General features: G+C 35.9%; 1 protein-coding gene across 4 annotated transcripts; it reads right to left on the reverse strand.

Moving 5' to 3' along the window:
* Positions 1 to 918: 918 nt before the first annotated feature.
* On the reverse strand, positions 919 to 23,404 carry LOC137720579 (uncharacterized). 4 transcript variants are annotated; one of them, XR_011066541.1, is made up of 3 exons: positions 22,710 to 23,404; positions 22,539 to 22,615; positions 919 to 1,114 (listed from the first exon to the last, which is right to left on the reverse strand). XR_011066541.1 is itself a non-coding variant. In XM_068459670.1 (3 exons), coding segments are annotated over exons 1-3 (720 nt in total). In that variant the 5' UTR covers positions 23,361 to 23,404; the 3' UTR covers positions 923 to 1,113. The 4 variants fall into 4 exon arrangements, 3 of the variants coding, with proteins under 3 accessions (XP_068315771.1, XP_068315770.1, XP_068315772.1); XM_068459670.1 differs by having other exon boundaries at positions 923 to 1,114; positions 22,719 to 23,404; XM_068459669.1 differs by lacking the exon at positions 919 to 1,114 and having other exon boundaries at positions 22,098 to 22,615; positions 22,719 to 23,404.
* Positions 23,405 to 25,889: the final 2,485 nt, after the last annotated feature.

The raw sequence follows: 25,889 nt of genomic DNA on the forward strand, positions 1-25,889 counted from the left end.
TTTTGGTGGGTTCAAACTTCATTGGGCACTTTCACAAAAAATAAAAATAAAAACTTTAAACGGGATCAATTTTGCATTGAAAATGCTCTAAATCACAAAAATTGGATGTTAGATCACACTCATTTGTTCAACTTTGTTGTCGATATTCTATCATTTTTTACTTTTTACGCTAATTTTTATCGTCAAATTAAATGAATTATAAAAAATTAAATAATAAATATTGAGTGTGATGAGTAAAAATTGGTGTGGATAAGTATGAGAAGCAAACGCTTTGCATTATTAAATTGTGTTTACTTTTCTTTTCAAACTTGTGTAAAATAAGAGAGTGAAAAACATGTGGTAACTATTTAGTGGTGGTGTGTGCACGAAAAGCAAGACTGCATCAGCTTGGACGCTGATTCGACTACTTTTCTTTTTCCAAGGGACAATAATGGAAGACTCACTCTTACCTTATGGTCTAGCTGAAGACTTGTAGTTGTCTTCTTGTACGGGAAAAAGCTTCAGGTTCGAGAAAATTGTTACTATTAAGTTTAACTAAAGTTGGACGTTAATCGTATCAAGTAAATTATTAAACAAGTCTAGTTCAAATATGATTTCGTGTTAGACTCGTATCAAGTAAACTATTAAACAAGTCTAGTTCAAATATGATTTCGTGTTAGACTATTTGAGCTTGAATTTCGAATAAACCATGTATTCATATTAGGTTCATAATTTAAGAGTTGTTGGTCAAGTGGTCAGATCCTTGTTTTGCTCCAAAGTGATATGGAGTTCGACTATCTCCCAGTGTACCTACCTAGCAAAAATGCTAAAATTTCTCGCTTCTCAAATGTAACGAGGGACCTAGTGACTATTCGAGTCAAAGACTCAGATACACTAGTTTAAAATAAGAAATATATTTATTAGGTTCGTCAAAACATCTCTCCTATGTTTAAACCTTAAACGTAGGTCATTACATAACATCTAAAAAGTTTGGAACCCTAAACTACGTAGGTTATTACATTACATTACTAGATATGCAAAACAAAATATCATTCAGAAACAAACACCTCCTAGAAGATTCAGACTGTCCATTCCACAATACTTGCAGTTGAAATGCAAATAAAGTTGAGGTGTTCACGCTTCCTTCGTACCAAGGAACACGGTGGTCAGGACCAAGTTTGAGTGCAACGATGCCCTCAGCAATTTGAGACCCTACGTACAAGAATCAGATCACACATTAGATCGACGGAAAAATATGGACTCACAAAATTGAGAGAGGAAAAAAAAAACAGATGTAATTAGGTACATTTCGGACCTCTTCCATGGTAAGATGGACCACCTTCTCTTCAAGGGCACCGACATCCCTGACGTTGAACCTGTTAAGCATGGTTATGCTTGAAATGGTAGACATAGGCTGCACTTCCAGGTCATCCATAATCATATACGTGACAACACCTTTCACATACCCTCCCTCGCCGGACGTTCCTCTTTCAGCAGCGGATCCATGGACAAAAGTCGCCTTGGTATTTATGCTTGAAATGCAGTGTGGACAAATGGCTTTAGGGTTGTCCGTTACAACGGTTGGATTTCCACTGGATCCGTTGTAGTAAAATTGTTGGCGGCGACTAAGACAATCACAATAATAGAATGACTTTTCAGCAGTGGAGTCGTCTATCATCAGCATATGAAGGACATCGGCACCAACACCAATCGCTGCTGTTGCCTTAGATTTCAGGAGGGATTCCTTGTTAAAGTAAGGTTGCATGTATATGCTGCTTAGGCTCTTGACACTGCCGTAAAGTTTGCCTAACGAGCCAACCATGCCATCTTTGGAAAGGAGCCCGATGACAGTGCCAATGGGCAAAGACAGGAGTGTGAAGAGAAAGTCCACAAAGTCTTTGCCAGCTTCAGCAAAGAGAACTCGTTGACGCTTTGTGTCGACAAGGAGCTTCAAGCAAATACTTGGCTTGGGGTTTGCCATGCACACAGAGAGTTTTGGATGAGTATATTTTTCAAGCAACTAAAGTTTAGTGCATCATACTTGCAATAATGGACCTATTTATAGAAGTTCAACCCTTCATTAAAAATTACTAACAAATCTGAATTAGCTAAAACTTAGGCCACAAAATTGATTGACAAGTTTTAGTCAGTTCACTTTTGGCTATACGTCTGTAGTGTACTATATTTTATTGGATAAATACCTGTATACTTTTTTTGGGATGAGCATGAGCTCATTTCCTCTTTGCGAATGACATATTTTGATTGTAAAAATTTTATAATCAAAATTGTTCAATTTCTTAGTTTTCGTTTAAAGATAATCCTTTACAAAAGATCATTTCAATCAAAGACCATTTAGTCATTCAAATGCATAGAACAAATTGAAGGCGTAGATACTAAGTAATATATTCATGATGAATCGTTCATTTATTTGATGAGTGATTGAACAATTCTGATTGTTGATTTTATCGGTCAAGGTACAGTATTCACAAATAGGGAATGCAAGTATTATATATTCTATTTTAGGGATTGGCTACAATACTTATGTATATAAAATATAATCACTATGTGATAGTCAGATAGAATTCATGTGAATATATATATATATATTTAATACAACGATCATCTGACTATTGAGATAATAATTCTATAAAAAAAGTATAAAAACGTTCCAAAAATCGGCCTAAGCTGCCACTGGGATTAACTCCTAATTGATCAAAAAACCAAAACCTCAAAGTGGCCACTTTTTTAAATTTAAATATAAAAATTTGTGTGGTATTCCTCTTCACTTTCAAATGAGAGGTCTTAAGTTCGATTCTCGTCAAAGAAAAATTTGAACCACATTATTGCTAGCCCATTGTGAGATTTAGCTCACTTCCTTATTTTCTTAGTGTAGATAATATCGTTTGTTAAGAAAAATATAGATTATGCATTGAGAATCCTCTATATCACAAAAATTGGATGTTAAATCACACTCATTTATTCTACTTTGTTGTCGTCGCTGAAATTTTAATTGATGAGTATGCATGAGCTTTTTACGAAAGGCAAAGACTTTTGCATTAATCAATTGGATCATTAAATTATGTTTATTTTTCTTTTCAAACTTTTGTAAAAATAAGAAAGTGAAGGGAAACATGTAGTGGTAAAATATTAGAGGTTGAATTTGTACGAAAAGCAAGACTGATTGTGCTTGGACGCCGATTCCACTATCTTTTTCCACAACTTTTCTTTTTCTAAAGGAAAATAATGAAGGACTCACTTTTATCTTATGGTCGAAGTAAGGTTCGTATATCAAGTGTACTAATATAATTAGTTAAAAATTTAATAAAAATATTTTTTAACTAATTATATTATGATACTTGATGCCGTATTCTCGACACATTGAGAATTTTCTGTTAAAAGACTTGTAGTTGTCTTCATTTATAAGTTTTAAGCTCTGACAAACTTATTAATATTAAGTTTAACCAAAGTTGGGTGTGAATTATATCAAGTTAACTATAAACAAGTCTAGTTCAAATATGATTTCGTGTTAGGCTATTTGAGCTTGAATTTGACTCAAGCATGCATTCATTTTAGGTTTTTCGTCAAAACACAACCCAACGCACAATATCTTTAGAAACCATGGGTGGACTAAGATTAGTGAAAGAAACCTTAAATTAAGATTAGTAAAAGAAACCTTTGTTCAACTAAACCGACAAATTGGTGAAAGGAGAACTGTCTTTGAATGCATGTTATCTTCCCCCCGAGGAAGACATCGGTGAGAACCGTCTTTGATTGCAATGATTCCTTAAGCAATTTCAAACTCTTAAAAAAATGCACAACATAAATTTTTTATCAATCTAGAATACATAAATGGGATACTGTGTCAAATTAGCTAGTTCACAAACTTTGGTGTGTTATAGATCTGCTGTCTGCACGAACTCTCTAGAACACCCGTCCTATCTTAAACGACAATGTTGAACCATATATTTCACGAAGAAAATAAATAATAGACCTTACAAAAAAAGTAGGAGCCTGATATCAACACACCTTATTTTACTTCTCACACACCTTTTTAATTTTTGGTCGTTAAATCAGATGAATTGAAAAAGATCAATGGACAGAAATTATCAAAGGGTGTGTGAGAAGTAAAATGAGATGTGTGGATAGCACACCCCAAAAAGTATACAAGAGCTTTAAAGAGCGCCAAAAGAAGGGAGAGTGACAACAGTATTTGCAAGCTTCGGCAAACACAACTTTCTGGTGCCTTCAGTCGATAAGGAGCTTCAGACCATTTCGAGTAGTGAAACAGAAATGATGCTTGAAGCGAGAACATAGCTAGCCAAACAGTCCAAATACAAAAGTACACTGGATCAAACCCTACACTAGAAGCGAAAATGCAGACAAATGATCTGTTTTGAGTGAAATCCAATTGTTTCAAACTAACATTACTAATTATTTAGCAGAATCCCACAATATTATGTTTTATTTTGGATGTAAAATCAAAATAAGAAGAGACAAAGAGATGGCGTTAAAGGTACCGGCGGTAGCGTTCACGTTTGTGGTACACACGCTTGGGGTTGCGGCTTTGGCTTTGGTGTTGGTGTTGGTTTGGACCATTCATTTCAGAGGAGGTTTGGCATGGGAAGCTACCAACAAGAACCTCATCTTCAACGTACGTTTCTCTCTCTCTCTCTCTCTGGTTTTCTTAGGTGTAGAAATAACTTCTTATTTTGTTTAATTTTCTATACATATGCCTTAATTTGATGCTAAAGTTATGCTTCTTCTCGATTGATATATTCGTTTTTGTAGCACGAATAACAATTTAGTCATATACTAATTGAGTTTAGTGGCATTGTAGGACACGATTAAAGTGCAATAGTAAGCTAGGGTTGCCTTTTGCTTAAGTGTAGGTGAAACTAATGATACATGGACCCCTTAAAACCCTTTTAATTTTCTGATTATTTTTAGAAACAGTTAAGTACCTTTCCCTAGCTCACCTACCATTCTTACCAAAAATATTTTATGCCTACTCTCGACACAATGTGGTTATTCTAATATGACTGTATTTTCGAAGTATCAATAGCAGTTTTCTAATAATATATTTTATTGACCACGACAATTGTTTTTTTTTTTTTTTTTTTTAATTTTGTAAATAAAAAAAAACTATTTTACTATGTGGTTATTAGGGTAAATCAAATCATGGGAACATGGCATCAAATTAGTTTTTTAAATATCCTAATGGTGGTAAATCATCAAGACATGCAATTAGATAGTTTCAGACACGGTGATTAACAATTCAAAACTTGCATGCATAATATCATAAGCAAATTGAAAGAAACTACATAATCTTGCTAAGGCTCGTGACCTCATCCTAACGAAATTAGTTACTAACAATTATAAAATAAAATATTATTAAAAACATAGATAGAAAACACCTTGAAAATAAACTTGAATCGTCAAAAGCTTTCTAAAGCCAAAGTATTATGTTCTCCACCTCCCTTTCTTCAAACCCTAATGGCTAAAAAGATTTATTTATACTAATACAAAATAAAACCCTACCTAAAAAATTCTTAGAATAAAACAAGGAAACATAATAGAATAAGATAACTAGGAAATAAATGGTTTTCTATTTAAACTGAAATTCAGACTTCTCAAAAAATCAGACTTTTGACCAACCAAATCAACTCCGATTTGGTCCCAAAAGGTTGCTTTTGAAAGCTTAAGTTGTCCCCAACAAATACTCAAAATGAATCTTTCTCAAAATATGTCATATTGATCTCCAAAATTCCCAAAACGTCCAAAAACGTCAATCTAGAAAAGTTGAGCGCTGGGCCTTTATATCATTGCCACGGTCAAACGGCATGGTAGAAAAATCTAAAACTTTGATACAATCATCTTGAAAGACTAACGAACGTCATCCAATTGGAATCGCACGACAATTTATCTGTATGGTCACTTTTTGCTTAAGAGGAAGTCGAATGTCCTACATTGAAAATACATAACAAAGTATCAAAGTCACACAAAATAACCAATAAATTAATGGGAAAACTTGATATAAGTCCAATTTTTTTAGCCAATAGTAGGAATAATCCAATTTATTAAAATAAGTCCAATTCCTTAAATTTAATTATTTTATTATCAATAATGATCTATTCAATGATAAGATTTATTATAAAAATCAAAATTCTTCCTAATTATCTCTTTGATTATTTCTTTTTATTTATATATTTTGTTATTTCTTGTTCTTCCTCTTGCTTTCAACCCCATTCATAGATTTTATTTTTAATTTTTATAATCAACCTATATCACAAGTTAATTATTTTTATGTGTGTGTATATATATATATATATATATATATGACAGATTCTTTTTTATAATTAACGTGTCACAGACTTATGTGCCTTGCTTGTAGGTATATTATATTTTTTTCCTACCTTTTAATTAAGTTTCATATCTCACTTACAGGTATAATATACATTCATATATTTGTTTCTTGAGTTAAGGTAGAATGTTTTGTAGATAGTTTATGTTAGTATATTAGTTTTTTTTGTTATAAGATATTAATTAGATTTTTTGGAGTTGAAAAATGCATAATATTAGAAGATTTTAATTGATTTTTAATATTTAAAAAATATATAAAATGAGTATAAAAGAAATAAAAACATGTAATTAGATAACTGGACTCACTCCTAAAAATCATCTATATTTTTGGACCTAGATCTAAAAGCCCCTAAATTAATACTAAGAATAAGGTAAATATATAGTATAATATCGACTCATTCACATACCCCCAAACTTAGATTTTTGCTTGTCCTCAAGCAAAACAAAACTAGAAAACAAAAACAAAGCTAACAAACTACGAACTTAAACAAGACTTAACTACTACAAAATTTTCATCTTCAAATTGCAATCCATAGAAAACGTTAAAAATTAGAACATCTTTCCAAAAGTTCCTACTAATCCCACCATAGAGGCTAAGCCATTTAGAATCAATTAGAAAAGAATTCATAAACTTCCTTTGATGTAAAATGAACCCACATGATTAGGGAGACTCGACTAAAATCCTTACTACTCAACCTCTTTATTTCACACATACTAACTTTAACATAAATATATATATTTTTTTTCGATTTTTCTCTTTCTTTCTTTTTTTTTTTTCATAGTTTTTTCCAGTAACAATAGTGGTTGTGCAATGTTAGTTTCCTTAAGCTTTTGATCCAACCCATGTAACAAGCTTTAGATCAATGATTACCAAACCACTAGGGCTTTAGGGCACTAGGTGTAGAGCACCCCTAAGGACTTACTAACTCGAGTTGAAAAGGCTATGGAACCAATAACCACCCTGCTCCATGCCAAAACTCAACCGTTTTACGCAAGAATCACTGCTGATTAGACAGGACTGGCCCAGTTACTGAGCAAAGTCTCGGGTGGAACAATTATTACTTTAAACAATAACTATCTTTACTTTATTTATAACAAAAATTAAAAATTAACTAGACAAAAAGCAAGTGCTTTAATCTCACTCCCCACAAACCATGTTGATATGAATGTGCAAATTTTCAAAGTACAACGCATGAATTAGGGTTTAAGTAACGATAAATAGAAAAGACTCTATTGTGGGATTAATTTTCACCATGTCCATTTGTTCTAACATTTAAAATTAACTATGGATATTAACTTAAAATGAAAAATTTAAACGGACTCTCAAAAAAAAATGAAAAATCTAAGATTTTTTACTTTCCCACCCCTAAACTTAAATCACACAATGTCCTCAAGGTGTCGAAAATAAAATAGACTTAAACTAATAACTAGCTAGAGAATAGATTAAAAACTGAAATAAAGAAAAATATAGTATAATAATGAAAGCGAAAATGCTGAACAAAACCGAGGAAAAAGAAAGATATTACCTGGGCTTGAAAATGAAGCTGTTGCACTGCTGGACAAGAAGCAAATGTGCCATGATGTGGCTCATTCCAGCAAAAGATGAAACAACCCATTTGATTACCAAGCCTAAAACCAAAACGTCCTAGCCAGCTTGTTAAAGCCTACTCGGATGCTCATTCCTCGAGCCCGGGGCCATATCTCTCTCAAAAATCAAATCCATGCCCCAAACTCAAATCCTCCAATGAATCTCATGGTCCAAAACATACTTCACCATGATCTCATCATTCCTCGGCCATAGCTCAACCTCAAAAACAAATACTCAGCCGTGCCTCCATAGCTGTATCTCTGTTCATTTCCATCTTTGTCAAAAACCGAACCCAGCCATGGCGATCTTTGATTCAAGCGCCAATACGAGGAAGAAATGTTTTGGCAAAGTCTATGATTTTTCGATCCAAAAGGAAGGTAAATAGCCGACAACCCCCAAACTTATTCCATTGTTTCTGTTAAAATATTTGAAGTCTCCTAGCCGTTAGGGTTAGGGTTCCTTATTTCTGGGGATTAGTTTTTAACCATGCAAATAATCTCTCCTATTCTTGAGGGACAAGTTTATCTTTCTATTTTTGACTTAGTCATGCACCACGATCTTAGGCCATGTAAATCGTGGGTTGTTATTTCCTATTTCATTGCATTGTAAGGTTATTTAACAGCCAAAAGTTTCATTCAATAAACAAGGACATTCTCTCAGGTTTCTAGTGTTATCAGACTATACACGTACGAAAGCTTTCTGCCATTTTCTCTGACTTCCAACATCTGGTATCAGAGCCCCACCACGGGGCCTGATCAAAACCTGCTACATAGGAACTAGTGTGGAGGAACAAAGATATGACGTCCGAAGGCAGCTTTGTGCAACTTGCGATTCCGCGGTTTGATGGACACTATGATCACTGGAGTATGCTAATGGAAAACTTTCTACGTTCCAAAGAGTATTGGAACCTGGTGGAAACAGGAGTCACTGTAGCAGCAGAGGGAGCTAACTCAAGTGAAGCACAGAAGAAGATGATTGATGATCAGAAGCTGAAAGACTTGAAGTGCAAAAACTATTTGTTTCAAGCCATCGATCGTTCGATCTTAGAGACCATATTGAAGAATGACATTGCAAAGGACATTTGGGATTCCTTGAAGCAAAAATATCGAGGAACAGCACGTGTCAAACGTGCTCAACTGCAGGCTCTTCGAAAGGAGTTTGAAGTGCTGCACATGAAGGCTGGAGAATCTGTCAATGACTATTTTGGACAAACTCTCGTCATTGCCAACAATATGAGGATTCACGGAGAGCACATGGAGGATGTGGTGATCATAGAGAAGATCTTAAGGTCTATGATTCCAAAATATGACTATGTTGTATGTTCTATTGAGAAATCAAATGATCTGGATGCTTTGTCCATCGATGAGCTTCAAAGCAGTTTGTTGGTGCATAAACAACAGATTAGTCGCCATGTTGTAGTGGAGGAACAAGCACTGCAAATCACATCTAGGACTCAACAAGGAGGACGAGCTGGAGGTCGCAGTAATTATCGTGGAAGAGGAAGAGGAAGAGGAAGGGGCAAATCTGGGTTTGATAAATCGACCCTTGAATGTTATAACTGTCATGAGTTGGGACACTTTCAGTGCGAATGCCCAAAGAAAGCATGGGATCCAAAGGCAAACTATGCAGAAACAAAAGAGGAGATGTTGTTAATGGCACATGTCAATTTCAAAAAAGTTGGAACTGAACACATCTGGTTTCTTGACTCTGGGTGTAGCAACCATATGAGCGGCAAGAAAGACATTTTTGTTGAACTTGATAGCAGTTTCAAGGAATCAGTAAAGATGGGAAATGACTCGAGTCTTATTGTTCAAGGTAAAGGCACGATTCAAGTAGAGGTAACAGGGATAGTTCATGTGATCATGGGAGTTTTCTTTGTACCCGAACTGAAGAACAATATGTTAAGTATTGGGCAGTTGCAAGAAAAAGGGCTCACTGTGCTCATTCAACAAGACAAATGTAAGATATTTCACCCTGAGAGGGGGCTCATCATTGAAACTAAAATGACTCCTAACAGAATGTTTATCGTGGTTGCTCACTGCCCACCACCAAATGAGACAAAGTGCTTCTCCTCTCTAACCACAGATCAGGCCACTCTTTGGCATCGTCGATATGGGCACCTGAGTTGGAATGGACTCAAAGTACTTCAACAAAAGAAGATGGTGGAAGGGTTACCTCAGTTCAAAACCATTCAGCAAGATCCATTCCCAAAAGAAAGCATACGGAGGGCTTCCAAAGTTTTTCAGTTGGTGCATGCCGACATCTGTGGTCTGATCAACCCAACCTCGAATAGCAACAAAAGGTATTTAATCACCTTTATTGATGATTATAGTAGAAAAAACTGGGTTTATTTTTTGATAGAGAAATCAGAAGCCTTTGCTACCTTCAAAACCTATAAAGCTAGGGTGGAGAAGGAAACTGGAGCATTCATTCGAGGTTTGAGAACAGATCAAGGGGGTGAATTCACATCACAAGAGTTCACAAACTTTTGCAATGAGAATGGGATACACAAACAATTAACTGCTGCATACATTCTGCAGCAAAACGGTGTTGCTGAGAGGAAAAATCGGACCATAATGAATATGGTACGAAACATGCTGATAGAGAAGAAAATTCCTAAAACTTTTTGGCCTGAAGCTGTGAATTGGACAGTACATGTGCTAAACTTCCATTGCCGTGAAAAGAAAAACACCTAAAGAGGTGTGGCAGGGTCTCAAACCATCAGTGAAGCACTTCAGAGTCTTCGGTTGTATTTCACATGTTCACATACCTGACAACAAAAGAGTGAAACTTGAAGCCAAAAGTCTCAAATGCATATTTATGGGGGTAAGTGACGAATCTAAAGCTTATAGATTGTTTGATCCTATATCTTCCAAGATAATTGTTAGCAGAGATGTGGTCTTTGAAGAAGACTAAGAATGAAGTTGGGATGAGGCCTACAAGCAAACCATATTGGCTGATTTAGAATGGGAAGTTGATGAAGAAGCAAGTACAGAAGAAGAAAACAATGAAAATGGTTCTGAGACAGCTGAAGAACTAGAAGAACATGGGTCCAACAACAATGGTTCTTTCGAAGAAGACACTTCAAATGTCACCTCACTCCTAGAAGGATGAACATGAAGACCTCCTGCATGGATGATAGATTATGAGACTGGTCAAGGTCTCTCTAATGAAGAAAATGTGAATATAGCTCATCTAACCTTATTCACTAATGGTGATCCGATGATGTATGAAGAAGCAGTGAAAAGTGAGAAATAGAGGCAAGCAATGGATCAAGAAATCAAGGCAATAGAGAAAAATGAGACGTGGGAATTAACTAATCTGCCATCAGGAGGAAGATCTATTGGAGTGAAATAAATTTTCAAAACCAAACTCAATGAGCATGGGGAAGTAGACAAGTACAATGCACGGCTAGTGGCGAAAGGGTACAGTCAACAGTATGGAGTGGATTATGCAGAAGTATTTGCACTGGTGGCTCGCTTGGACACAATTCGCATAGTGCTTTCACTTGCTGCACAGAAAGGTTGGTTGATATACTAACTTGACGTCAAATCAGCATTTCTGCATGGCGAAATCAGTGAACAAGTGTTTGTTGATCAACCACCAGGTTACGTACAGAAGGGAGAAGAATCAAAAGTCTATCGACTCAAGAAAGCACTGTATGGACTCAAACAAGCTCCCCGAGCTTGGTACAGTCGCATAGAATCATATTTTGTCAAAGAAGGCTTTAACAAATGTCCTCATGAGCACACGTTGTTCACTAAAACAGCAAATGGAGGTAAAATATTGATTATTTGTTTGGATGTTGATGATCTTATATACACTGGGAACGATGGAGTTATGATTGAACAGTCTAAGAAGTCCATGATGGTTGAATTTGACATGACTGATCTCGGAAAAATGAGATATTTTCTGGGGATTGAAGTGTTGCAGAAGAAAGATGGGGTTTTTATAAGCCAACGAAAATATGCTTACGAGGTCCTTGAAAGATTCAACATGGATCAGTGCAACTCGGTTCAAAATCCAGTGATTCCTGGTTTCAAACTCATAAGGGATGAAGAAGGAGTAGGAGTCGATGGTACTCTTTACAAGCAACTGGTGGGAAGTCTTATGTACCTTACAGCCACATGCCCTGACTTGATGTTTGTTGTAAGCTTAATCAGTAGGTATATGGAACGCCCCACGGAGACTCACTTAAAGGCAGCAAAGAGGATTCTAAGGTATGTGAAGGGAACATCCAGTTTTTGGGTGTTTTATAGGAAGGGAGGAGATGAAAAGCTTTTTGGCTACACAGACAGTGACTATGCAAGAGATCAGGATGACAGAAAAAGTACATCAGGATATGTCTTCATGGTGAATTCAAGTGCAGTATCTTGGTCCTCAAAGAAGCAACCAGTGGTTACTCTTTCCACTATCAAAGCTGAGTTTATCGCTGCAGCTTCAAGTGAGTGTCAAGTTGTTTGGCTAAAGAGGATTATGAAAAGCCTAACTTGTGAGCAGTCTAAACCTACTGTCGTGTACTGTGATAACATCTCAACCATCAAACTCTCGAAAAATCCAGTAATGCATGGACGTAGCAAGCACATTGACGTTCGGTTTTATTTTCTTCGAAACTTGGTCAATAATGGAGTAGTGGAGCTCAAACAGTGTTCAACCCAGGAGCAGATTGCAAATGTTATGACTAAACCATTGAAGTTAGAAGTGTTTGCAAAGATGCGAGAAGCAATGGGTGTCTGCAAATACCCAGGGATAAACTGATTATCAATGATATTCAGTTTAAGGGAGGATGTTAAAATATTTGAAGTCTCCTAGCCGTTAGGGTTAGGGTTCCTTATTTCTAGGGATCAGTTTCTAACCATGCAAATAATCTCTCCTATTCTTGAAGGACAAGCTTATCTTTCTGTTTCTGACTTAGTCATGCACCACGATCTTAGGCCATGTAAATCGTGGGTTGTTATTTCCTATTTCATTGCATTGTAAGGCTATTTAACAACCACAAGTTTCATTCAATAAACAAGGACATTCCTTTAGGTTTCTAGTGTTATCAGACTATACACGTACAAAAGCTTTCTGCCATTTTCTCTGAGTTCTAACAGTTTTTTGATCTGAATCTGTGAAAGTTGGTCGTTGGATCTGTGTATAATGTGATGCATCAGTATACTGTCCTTTGAAATTTTTCTCTGTGTTCATGTATGACTGAATTTATTTTGCATGTCTCCTGATGATGAACGCATGAGCTCAAAAATCCGTGCATGAGGTCAATCTGCGTATTGACTTGATGAATGTGCTCCCCTCTGTGTTGCCTGGACCAAACCCAAACTTATATGTAAAACAGTATTCTTATGAAATATGAGAGTGAGCGAGCGAAAGGGATTTCCAAGTAGTACATAGTCATCTTTGCAAACCCATCGTAAGATTTCTGAAACTCAAGACTCCAGTTCGCATTCCTTTTTTAAATTTCTAACTTTGATAAAATGTTGATGAATGTACTAAGATGGATGAATGAATTTTGCTGAATGCATGATTCAGTCGAATGAATGTTGATTGCACGCGGTGGAATTTAAGATTAGATTGCCTCCAAATGCAACTTGCAAAGATCACACATTAAAAATTTGATTAGAATAAAACCCAAAATAAAATACTGATTGAAAAAAAAACATTTGTTGTTTTTGTGTTTTTCAATTTTCTGATTTTTTTAATTTTTTTTTTATTGTTGTGATAATAAATAAAAGGAAGAAAATAAAATCGACGACGTAAAGAAGAAAAAAGTTAGAGTAATTGGGTTGCCTCTCAATTAGCGCTTTGGTTAACGTCTATAGTTAAACAAATTTGAAAGAATCTGGTGATCACGTGATTTGTTCTTTTAGAGTCAATCATTCCTTGGCAGCATCATAGGCTAATAGTAGGTACGGAGTGACTTGATAATTGTCAACTGTGCATCTGAAATCATTGGTTGAAGCCTTGATGTCCACATTTCCTTGTGAATGAATTTTTGTAAGCAAATAGGGCCCTTTACAAAGCGGTTGATGTCTCCACCGAATTGACTTAAACCTTGTATTTAACACCCACAAATTTTCCATTGGTTGAATTTCTTGACGAAGAATTGGGTTGCCATTAAGCTTTCTCTTTGTTTCCTTGTGGATCATAGTCTGCTTGTATGACCTGCACCGAATACCATCAAGTATGATCGGTTGTGTTGGTGCACTATCTAGTACAGCAACTAAAATTTTCCCATCAACAACCATTTGCCCTGTATCCAAATCGTTTAGTTGGTTGAAAAGTTGACCATGTGACAGCTTAATGCTGAATTTGTATGAAACTCCCTCAACACATTAATACTGATGTCTTCCTGCAGCCTTTGTGGAAAAAGTGCTGGTGGCACACAAAATTGGGTAGCTATTCTGTCGGGATTTCAGGATCAGCTGGTTTCTTCTTTGGGCATGAATAATAGGTAGATGGCTCCTCGATTCCTACACCAACCTCTTGATCATCATAGCTTCCCCCACAATTTACTGCTTGAATCTGAAATCCTTGATTGGTTATTTCTATATACAACTCAGTTGATTTCAACAATTTAGAGAATTTTTCCTCCACCGAAAGCTTTTGTGGCACATTAAATTGCTCAAAATACTGCTCAAGATGTTTTTTCAAACTTAGAATGTAGAACTTTGAATAGGGATTGTTCCAACTGCTTTTTGAATCGTTTCTCATATTGATATGCTCCCCTGGACATAATTTGTAAGATATTTCCTCTCAGGACACTGTCATGAGTCTTCAAACAACAAAGTGCACAATTTGTAGGTTTAAATTCATAAAAAACTCCATTCTGCAGAGTTGACCCATAAGGGCAGTCATCCTGGTTGTATACTGAATCAAGGAGGAGGAATAAATTCCATTGTTGCACAAATTGTAACCTAAAAATAATTAACTAAGAATATGATAAACACAAATTATTTAAAACAATCCATAGCAGCGGCGCCAATTTCTTGATGGAGATTTTTACCACCTGCAAAAGTAGGGATACAAACATTTAAAATGTTTGCAAGAGTACAAGGTAATCGTAGTATAGTTGGTGCTAGCTAGATTGTTTTCCATAAGGATTGAATGAAAAATTTATGTAAAACCAAATCTTAATCAATTATTTGAAAACAAGGTTTGAAAAAGTATGATTTTATAAGCTAAAATATTAAAAACGAATTAAATTAAAAACAATTAACTAAATTGACAAAGTACATAAAAGAAAAGAAAATAGTTTTGTAAATCTATTTAAGCACTAGGTGACACACCCCGACCCAGAAAGTCCACTTGGACCCTGAATCGAGCTGTGCTGGCCGACACCTGGAAGGTGACGAAGCCATAAAATGTGATAGTGTATAAAAAGTGAATAAATTTGAATCTAAAAGTGTCTAAGTACCAGAGTGCGCTACGAGTGTGAGCGAACCCATTTCACACGCGATGTCAGAGCATAAGTAAGGTACAATAGTGTGGGTAAGAATCATACCCTCAGAAATATCCATCAATACTAAGATTCGCCACATATTCTTGTCGATACAAACTCAGCAGCTAAAACCTGGAGGGCACCAAACAGAAGGTGTGAGTAAGCAATAAAACCAAGCTTCCCAAAGTTATTACCTCTTTAAAAGTAATGCCCCTAAATGTAAAACCCGTATCGTTTTCCATAAGACAGTACAACATATATACATATATCTAAACCATACTCAGAAATGACCAAAACCACGGTTTGCCATCAACTCCACCATACATTAATAAGTAGGCCAAATGAACTAAATCACTACAAAGTGATATATCAGTCAGAGTCATCTAAAATGACATGTACAACTTATCCATATCTCATCAATCATGGCTAGCATATAAGTCGGAGTCACCTATAGTGACCTGTACGACTTATCCATATCTCATCAATCCTGGCTAGCATATAAGTTGGAGTCACCTATAGTGACCTGTACGACTTATCCATATCTCATCAATCATGGCTAGCATATAAGTCGGAGTCACCTATAGTGACCTGTACAACTTATCTATATCTCATCAATCATGGCTAGCATATAAGTCGGAGTCACTTATAGTGACCTGTACGACTTATCCATATCTCATCAATCCTGGCTAGCCAATAGCTCAATAAGTATACCTGCACACGAGTCGGAACCACCTAAAGTGGTCTGTACGACATGACTGGGTGTAAATAAATACGCTCAAGTGCTACGATCACGTGAAGACTGGGTGAATAATCGCGGGTCACCTACGAGTCGGAACCACCTAAAGTGGTCTGTACGACAGGACTGTGCACCTACCTTGAATCCAAGGTGAGCGTAAGGTGCGGGAGGTGAACATCACGTGAAGGACTGTGCCCTGGCCACGGGCGGGAGCACTAACACCGGGGTGCAGGTTTATGAGCTCTCAATGCATCTCAATATAACATGTGGAACTCATGGCAACCAGTACGACAATATCGAAGTTGCCTAACACATAACTGTAGTCATGCTATAACTCAATCGATTCAACTAATACCATAAACTCACCTGAACTTACCTGGGTGTCCTGAGTTCACCTTGCACTTGAAAGCATTCCCAATAATTATATGCAAGTAATATACATATGGATATACTATGATGCAATCTAATACTCAACCATGTCGTAGCATTTTCAATTATAAACAATACAGTGAGAAGTGTACAATCAATAACGCCCTACTCCCAAACTACTTATTTTCAGGGATAATTATCCATGACAACCCAATTAACACTAATTTAACAAACTAATTCATAAAACTAAAACTTGCCTTTACCAATTTCCTTCGCATTACTCAATTTCCTAAGCAAGGCTTTTGTCTCAAATATTTTATGGCTGCATCTAACGTCTCGTTAGACTGCCTACGTACCCTAGACAGGGATCAAGTCATTCGTAGTTCATATAGGTACTTCAAGCATTCACAATAATTATACGAAGGTAATATACCTAATCAATTTAAAAGTGTCGATAGAACTCTCAACAATATGTACGATAAAAAGGAAAAGATCCACTCACCTGGAGTCCACGCTATGATTCTCTAGCGCACACATCGAGGCGTCCTGAATGATTGGTCCCTGTGACCAATTATCAAATCACATCTCAGAACTCTTATCCGAAGAATACGTAACTCACATAAAACACAACCTCAACGACATTCTAAAATAGTTTGAGACCCATTGACCACAAGTCAACCATCGATCAAAGATCGACGGTAGGGTTTACAACCCTGTAAACTTGACCTGGAAGATTCGCATATCAGATTTCCAATCCACAACTCCCAATGATCCACAATATGTTTCTAGAATAACATATTAAAATTTCATTACGATCCAACGGTCAAATCTCCGCCAATTGCCTAAAACAAGTGGTCGTGAACATTTATTTTACTAACTTACAAATCCAATTCAGGAAGATCCGTAAGTCGGATTCCCGATCCATAAATTCCTATGATCTTTAAATATTACGTATTATAATGTATCCAATTTTGGTGACGATCCAACGGTCGGAACATCGATTCACATTTTTATCAAGTAACGTATCGTAACGAATTTAGGTTCCAACTATCAACCTACGTCATTCAAATGACAAAACTGAATTCAAGACATTTGAAATAGCCTAAAAATAGCATTGGCGGCCCGCTGGCCATGCGCCGCCGCATGCGCCGCCGCGGGTGGCGGTCGGCCGCCCCGACTCGCCGGAAAATCCAACTATTTCAAAAAATTCTCAAACTTCACAGAAATGAATATCTCAGTGAGTGGAGCAACTTTCATACCTGCGACGAAGTCCAAAAGTGGACGGAAGATGGTCAATTTTGCCCACAAAGCCGGCGGGTGCCTAAAACTTCCCGACGTCGATTCGTCGTCTACGGTGGTCCAACGGGGTCAAGGTTGGTTGGGTTTTGCTCCTGGGATGATGGGATACAAAGCCCAAGTGGTGGCATCGGCCATCGCTTTGCCGATTTGCCGGAAAATCGAAAAGGGTGGCCAGAGCACCATTGATTTTCGTCAACTTCCGTGGCCTCAAACCACCCCATACCATGGTTAATCAAGGTGGTTCTTGGGTGGGTTTTGTAGAGGGGAATGAGAGCTTCAAGATGGTGGTGGTGGCATCGAAAAACTCCACCGGAGTTGGCCGGAATCGACCTTGGAAAATGGACCCGCGGTGGGTGCGGGTGGACGGGAACCACTTCCTTTTCTTCTTCTTTTTTTTTTTTTTTTTTTCTTTTACTCCCTCCATTTCTGATTGGGCTTCCCCACAAAGTGGGGATTTAATTTAAATAAACACTAAACCTTGAATAACCAATTTCGAACGTCCGTAACTATACCGTTATAATCCGGACTCGCAAACGGCTTTCGCCTATACGTTCGTACCAATGAGTACTACGAGTATATGCTAAAAGAATAAGTCCCACATCTCTCAAGTCGATGGTCAACGGAAGTCAAAATCCTTACCTCTAGGGCAATTTCGTAAATTCACGCTTTTAAAATAAAATAAAAACGTAAAATTTGGAACGGGTTGTCACACTAGGGTTCCGCCGTCATCTTAACAATCCTACGTAGTTCTTCCAATTACTTATGAATTACAAATGCATATTTTGAAGGTTAGGTTTTCCTAAAGTACGTCCTACTTGGAACCTCCAACATAGAACATATATCTAACATGCAACCCGTTCGTGACGTCCAGATCGAATGTGAACATGGAAGACTAGTTAAGTTATGTGAAAACCTTTTGAAAAATCATGCAACCCTTAAGACTTGTTGTCCATCCTAAGAAATTACACATATTAACCACAAGAAGCCTTAGTCAATTTTAGGAACAACCCTCGGCCAAAATTGCATCAAATTAGTTTTCTAAATATCCTAATGGTGGCCAATCATCAAGACAATTAGATAGTTTCAAACACGGTGATTAACAATTCAAAACTTGCATGCATAATATCATAAGCAAATTGAAAAGAAACTACATATTCTTGCTACGGTTCATGGCCTCACCCTAGCAAACGAAATTAGTTACTAACAATCATAAAATAAAATATTATTCAAAACATAGATAGAAAATACATTGAAAATAAACTTGAATTGTCGAAAGCTCTCTAAAGCCAAAGTATTGTGTTCTCCATCTCCCTTTCTTCAAACTCTAATAGATAAAAAGCTTAATTTATTTATACTAATACAAAATAAAACCCTACCTAAAAAGTCTTAGAATAAAACAAAGAAACATAATAGAATAAGATAACTAGAAAATAAAAGGTTTCCTATTTAAACTGAAATTCGGACTTCTAAAAAATTAAGACTTTTGACCGACCAAATCAATGCCGATTTGGTCCCAAAATGTCTCTTTTGAAAGCTTAAGTCGTTCCCAACACATAATTTGAAGGAATCTTCCTCAAAATATGCCATCTTGACCTCCAAAATACCCAAAACGTTTAAAAACGTCAATATGGGAAAGCTGCGAGCTGAGCCTTTATTTCATTGTCACGGTCAAATGGCATGGTAGAAAATTTTGAAACTTTGATACAATCATCTTGAAAGATCATGAACATCCTCCAATTGGAATCACTCAAAAATTCATATGTTTGGTCACTTTTTTCTTAAGAGGAAGTCGAATGTCCTACATTGAAAATACATGACAAAGTATTAAAGTTCACACAAAATAACCAATAAATTAACACTAAGTATAGGGTAAAATATATAGTATAATATCAACTTATCAAAACCTTAAAATGAAAATTAGTAAAAGAAACCTTTGGGAAGTTTCGAAGAAAGTTCTTAGGTACTTGAAGAAGACACATCCGTATGTACTGTGTTACAGTCATGTTGATAACTTAAAATTGATTTGTTACACTGATGCTGATTTGGGAGGTTGTGTAGATGAAAGAATGTCTACTAGTGGCTACATTTTCATGTTTGTTGGAGGGGGCAATATCTTGGAGAAGTAAAAAGCAATAGGGCAGTGTTAATCATGGAATCAGAATCTATAGGATGTTTTCAAGCAATGAGACAAGGGAATTGGATGAAGAATTTGATCTATCACATGAAAATTGTAATAAGTATGGAGAGACCAGTGAAGATTTTCTATGATAACACTGCAGCAGTCTTCTTTGCAAAGAACAAGAAGAGATCAGAGGCTTCGAAATTGATGGACATCAAATATTTGAAGGTGCAAGACAAAGTGAGGGAAGGAGTCATATAGATTGAGTACTCATGACACGATTGCAGATCCATTAACTAAGCCCTGAATGTCATAGTCTTCAACAAACATGTCTTGAAAATGGGATTGCAGCCTTCACTGGATCATTATTAATATGGATGTAAGTTACTTAAGAATGAAAACCTTACTATTTTTTTGTTATATTACATGCTAAGAAATGAACTGAGTTGATTTGTTTCATCTATTATGCAATGTACAATTTCTGAACATGTTAATTATATGAAGTAAATCTTTGCAAAGTTAATATGAATGAGATATTCATGATATATTTGGACCAAAAATGTGGGAGTTTACATATTAATATACTATTTTGATCCCAATTTATGTTTTCTCGATGACAATATCTACAATATATTGTATGAGTATGTGACTATGGACTGATGCAAGAATTTGATATCATGATTTCTTGAGTCCTGCAAGTATGATGTTTTGGTTAATTGTCGAAGTCGATTAGTTAAAGTAACTCAGTGATCACTTTTATCCAAGCAAATGCAATACTGTTGAGCATGTTTGATCTCACTCATGTGCGAGAATGTAGAGTTCCTTATGTGAGCTCATCAAACATTGTAAGAAGCATGAGCTAACTAAGATGAGTTATGATAACTATAGGACTTCACTAGGGTTATAATGTCTGGATATTAATTATTAAATAACCATATTGGACGGAAATATCATTAATTAAGTATAGTTTGAACTTAATAATCAGATAATTGATAACAAACTGCAAGGCACTACCTCCTTAATGGGAGGAGGCAGTTGCCAAAAGATATAGACAAAAAGGTTGGTCCCTCCACTCGGTATAAATTGTGATTTTCCGTATAGAACACTTGCCCCTACAGGTTAGTATGCATGTTCTTGTTTTGATTCTTAAAACTAACTGCAATAAACAATGCAGTGATTGTGCATTAGGGTTTACTCAAGCTTGTGTCATTATCATCTTGTTCTTGAGCAGTGAGCGCAATCCGAGCGACTTCGCTGAGAATGACCATTCTTGTTCCGCAAGATAACAGGGTATGATCCAACACAAAATCAACCAAATCCTCTATGTATCTTGGAGTTCCTCCAATCTAAAAGTTGGTGTGCACCGCAACTAATCACATTCCTAAAGAGGACGCAATATCTACTTTTAGATATCTTCTAGGATTCTTCCAGCTTAGCACGAGGATTCTATCCTAAAAATGTCTCTCTCCAGACTGGTATAAATACACTCATCTAGAGTTTGTCTCTGATAACACAATCATCGCACTCTAATTCTCTTACCCACTACTTGAGTCTTATACTTGCTTACTAACTTGATTATCGGAGAGCCTTTGGCCGGCACACCCTTGCATCTTAGGCTGTTGCTCACAGTTGTTTGCTCTTTTACATATTACTCGGATTTTTGCCTCCACCACTCACGACAGTGCACTAATTTGGTTCCAACACCCAAACTGGCATTTTTTTAAAATTTAAATATAAAAATATAGGTCTAAAATTTTCATTAAGAATGCTCTAAATCACAAAAATATGATGTTAGATCACACTCGCTTGTTCTACTCTGTTGTCGTGGCTGTAATTTAAATTGATGAGTTTGCATGAGCTTTGTACGAAAAGCAAGGAGCTTTAACGAAAAATCCATAGTATTGTTCACTTTAACGAAAAATCATATTTTTACACTAAAAAGTCAATCATGATATTATTCACTTTACCCTTTATTTTGTTCTTATCATTAAAACTCAAAAATTTCAAATCATTTTCATTAGTTTTCATTTTGTATTATTTCAGTTGAATTATTAAATTGTGTTTTTCTTTTCTTTTCAAACTTTGTAAATAAGAAAGTGGACATGTAGTGGTGGGATTTGAATGAAAAGCAATGCATCAACTTGGACGTTGATCCGACTACTTTTCTTTTTCCAAAGGACAATAATGAAAGACTAACTTTATTTAAATATTTTAGTAGTAATTGTATGGTGAATGATAGTCCAGCACTTAAAAGGGCATTGTGTATTTGCAAAACCATATGACTCTAAGAGAACATAATTTATATCAAAAGATAATTTAAAATAAAAGGACTGAAATCCAAAACGAGACAGTATCACTTCTAAAATAACAATACATAGCAAAACATAGTCCAAATCCAAAACCAAAAGTACAATAGATCTAGACGGGGACCTTCACACAAATTAAAAGTCCTAGATTACATAACATCTAAAAAAGTTTGAAACCCAAAACTACATAGGTCATTAATTACATTACATTACCAGGTATGCAAAAACAAAATATCATTCAGAAACAAACACAAACAAACACCTCGTAGAAATTCAGACTGTTCATTCCATAATACTTGCAGTTGAAGTGCAAATAATACCCTCAGCAATTTGACTGCAATGAACACGCTTCATTCTTATCAAGGAACACGGTGGTCAGAACCAAGTTTGACTGCAATGATACCCTCAGCAATTTGACACCCTACGTACAAGGTTCAGATCACACATTAGGTCGACTGCAAAATATGGACTCACAAAATTGAGAGAACAGAAAAAAAAGGGGTGTGATTAGGTACTTTTCAGACCTCTTCCATGGTAAGATGGACCTCCTTCTCTTCAAGGGCACCGACATCCTTGACGTTGAACGTGTTGAGCATGGTTACGCTTGAAATGGTAGACATAGGCTTCACCGCCAGGTCATCCATAATCATATAGGTCACAACACCTTTCACATACCCTCCCTCGCCGGACTTTGTTCCTTCAGCCTCGGATCGATGGACAAAAGTCGCCTTGGTATTTATGCTTGCACCGCACGTCGGACAAGTGGCTTTAGGGTCGTCGGTTACAACGATTGGCCGGCTGCTGTAGCCCCAACAATTAGTACAACCATAGATTGACTTTTTAGCAGAGGAGTCATCTATTGTCAGCATATGAAGGACATCAGCACCAACATCAATTGTTGCTGTTGCCTTAGGTTTCAGGAGGGATTCCTTGTTAAAGTGTGGTTGCATGTATGTGCTGCTTAGGCTTTCGACACTGCCGTAAAGCTTGCCTAACGAGCCAACCATGCCATCTTTGGAGAGGAGCCGGATGACAGTGCCAAGAGGCAAAGACAGGATTGTGAGGAGAAAATCCACAAAGTCTTTGCCAGCTTCAGCAAAGAGAACTCGTTGACCCTTTGTATCGATGAGGAGCTTCAAACAAACACTTGGATTGGAGGTTGCCATGTACACAGAGAGCTTTGAGATATTTTTCAAGCAACGTAAGTTTGGTGCATCATACTTGCAATAATGGATCTATTTATAGAATTTTAACCCTTCATTAAAAGTACTTAGGCCACAAAAATGATTGATAAGTTTTAGTCGGTTTAGGGCTAGTTTGGTGTTGTGTTTTTTTGAAAAAAATTGTTTTTGTTGTGCAATGAGAATAACCATCTGTAAAATAAAGTTGTTAAATATTTGGTAAACTTTTTTTTTTTGTAGAAGTGTTTTTAACAAAATAAAATAGTGTCTGAGTGTTTAATAAACTTTTATAAAACTGTTATTAATATGTTAAATGATTAAAAAGGATGTGGTGTTGAATGTGATATAATAATTGTCAAAGAGAATAATGTAGGGGCAAATATTGTAATTTTGTAAAATATGCATGGGTATACTTTCCATTTGAAATTTTCATTAAGTGGGGACTGTTCACAATGCTTTAAAAAAAATTTTAGAAGCATGGTAGACCCTATTTTTCTACTATCATTGACAACAATTTTTTTTTTATAAAACAAAGAAATTTTTTTTTTTTATTTTACCAAACACATTTGGTGTTCCAGATTTTTTTAATAAACTGTTTTTTTTCTGTCTTTTTTTTCCAGAAGCACCGCAACTCCAAACCAGCCTTCAGTTTTGACTATATATGTACTATATTTTATGGATAATACTTGAATTCCTTCTTATGGGATGACTTCATTCTCCCTTGTGAATAATATATATTCGCAATGAACTGTTCATTTATTTGATGAGTTAAGATGATTAAACGATATCGAATTTGAATGATTTTTTGTAGGAGTGATCTTCTTTTAATCTAATGACTCCAAACACATGGGTCGATTAGAACTGCTCTCCTAAGGTCCTCATTTTGAGGATTTGTGAGGTCATTTTCATATGAGTTTTTAGATTAATCTTATGGTAAATTAAGTTATCAACTTAAATAATCACTGTTACACTGAAACACAATAATTATGCAAGTGATTAAATTAAAAAATTCTCGCATGAAACTTTTGGTCTTCTTCCCCTACCATCTTTCTCCTTCACATTCCCTTCATCTATCCATCTCTCTCTCGATTGTTCACTCCCCTTCTCTCCTCCTGAGAATTTTTTTTCTCTTTGTTTTTTTTTTTGCATACGCAAAAGGGAGAAGGACCTGTTTCAAAATTTTCACCGTAGTCGAAAAATTTCATATGAAAAAAGAGTTCATGCGCTCAAGAAATGATTCCAACTTTCAAAACCACACAATCTCAAATTTTTGGTGCTTTATAACTAACTGGATTTGAATATTATTGATAAAAGGTTGGGTGAAATTGGATGTATAAAGTTATCAAAGTTTTGTGCAATTGGATTTGCTAGGTTTAGATATTTGATAAGTAGACTAGGCTTTGCAGATAGAATGGATTAGACATGACGTGAAACCTTCTTCTCTCTTCTTATTAATATTTTTTGTTTATTCATTTTATCAATAAATTAGTATTTTGTTTCCATGTAACAAGAATTATTTAAGTAGATAGCCTAATTTAGTACAAGATTAATTTGAGAGCACATATGAAAAGACCTCACAGATCCTCATTTTGAGGACCTTAGAGAACAGTTCTCATGGGCCGATAGTGCAAAATGAGCATTGTCGATCTTGTGGAATCAATTGGCAAAGGAACCTTGATAGTTGAGACAAAGAAAGGCACTAGGTACATCTAGAAGTCATGATTGTACCTGGTCTTGATGAGAACCTACTTAGTGTAAGAGAAATGGTTGAACATGGATATTGGCTACCATTTGGAGATTTCATGGTCTGCATATTTGGAGACAGGAGTTTACAGGATCATACTGACATTGTATAAATGAAAGGAAACAAGTGCTTCCCACTTACATTTGAGTGTATGAAGCATTTGATGGCAAATAGAGTTACTGTTGTATGCTTCTCTTGGAGGTGGCACAAGAGATTTGGACATCTTAACTATGACATTTGAAGTTGATGGAGGCAAGGTATTGTAGCAGGCAGATTTGTTGCAGCTCCGCTCCGGCCTGGTTCGACTTCAGATTTTTGTTACATTAGATTCAATTTTTCTACAGACCTTTCTCTCATTTTTCAACGGCAAAACCCTGATTACGAGAAAACAAACTGATACTCAGAAAACACATATACGAACAATTTGATATACAACTTGGTACCCATTAAGAGCATATTAAACTCGAATGATCAAACTTGCTATGATACCAAGTTGAAAATAAACCAACTAACAAACAAACGAATTATAAGTATGACCATTATTTTATTAAATGGAAAACAAATAAACGAGATTGTCGAGATGACTCCAAACTCATGATTACATGTTGACTAACTTATTTCTCACACTAAAGTAACATCTATATTAATAGAGAGCAAAACGTAAAAAAAATCCCTAATTCAGATCGACTAACCCCAAACCCAAACAATTAAATAAACTTAAATATTATATTTTCCAAGACAATGTGCATCAATTGTTACAACATATGTTC

Source organism: Pyrus communis, chromosome 16 (genome assembly GCF_963583255.1).
Source record: "Pyrus communis chromosome 16, drPyrComm1.1, whole genome shotgun sequence".
Lineage (NCBI taxonomy): Eukaryota > Viridiplantae > Streptophyta > Magnoliopsida > Rosales > Rosaceae > Pyrus > Pyrus communis.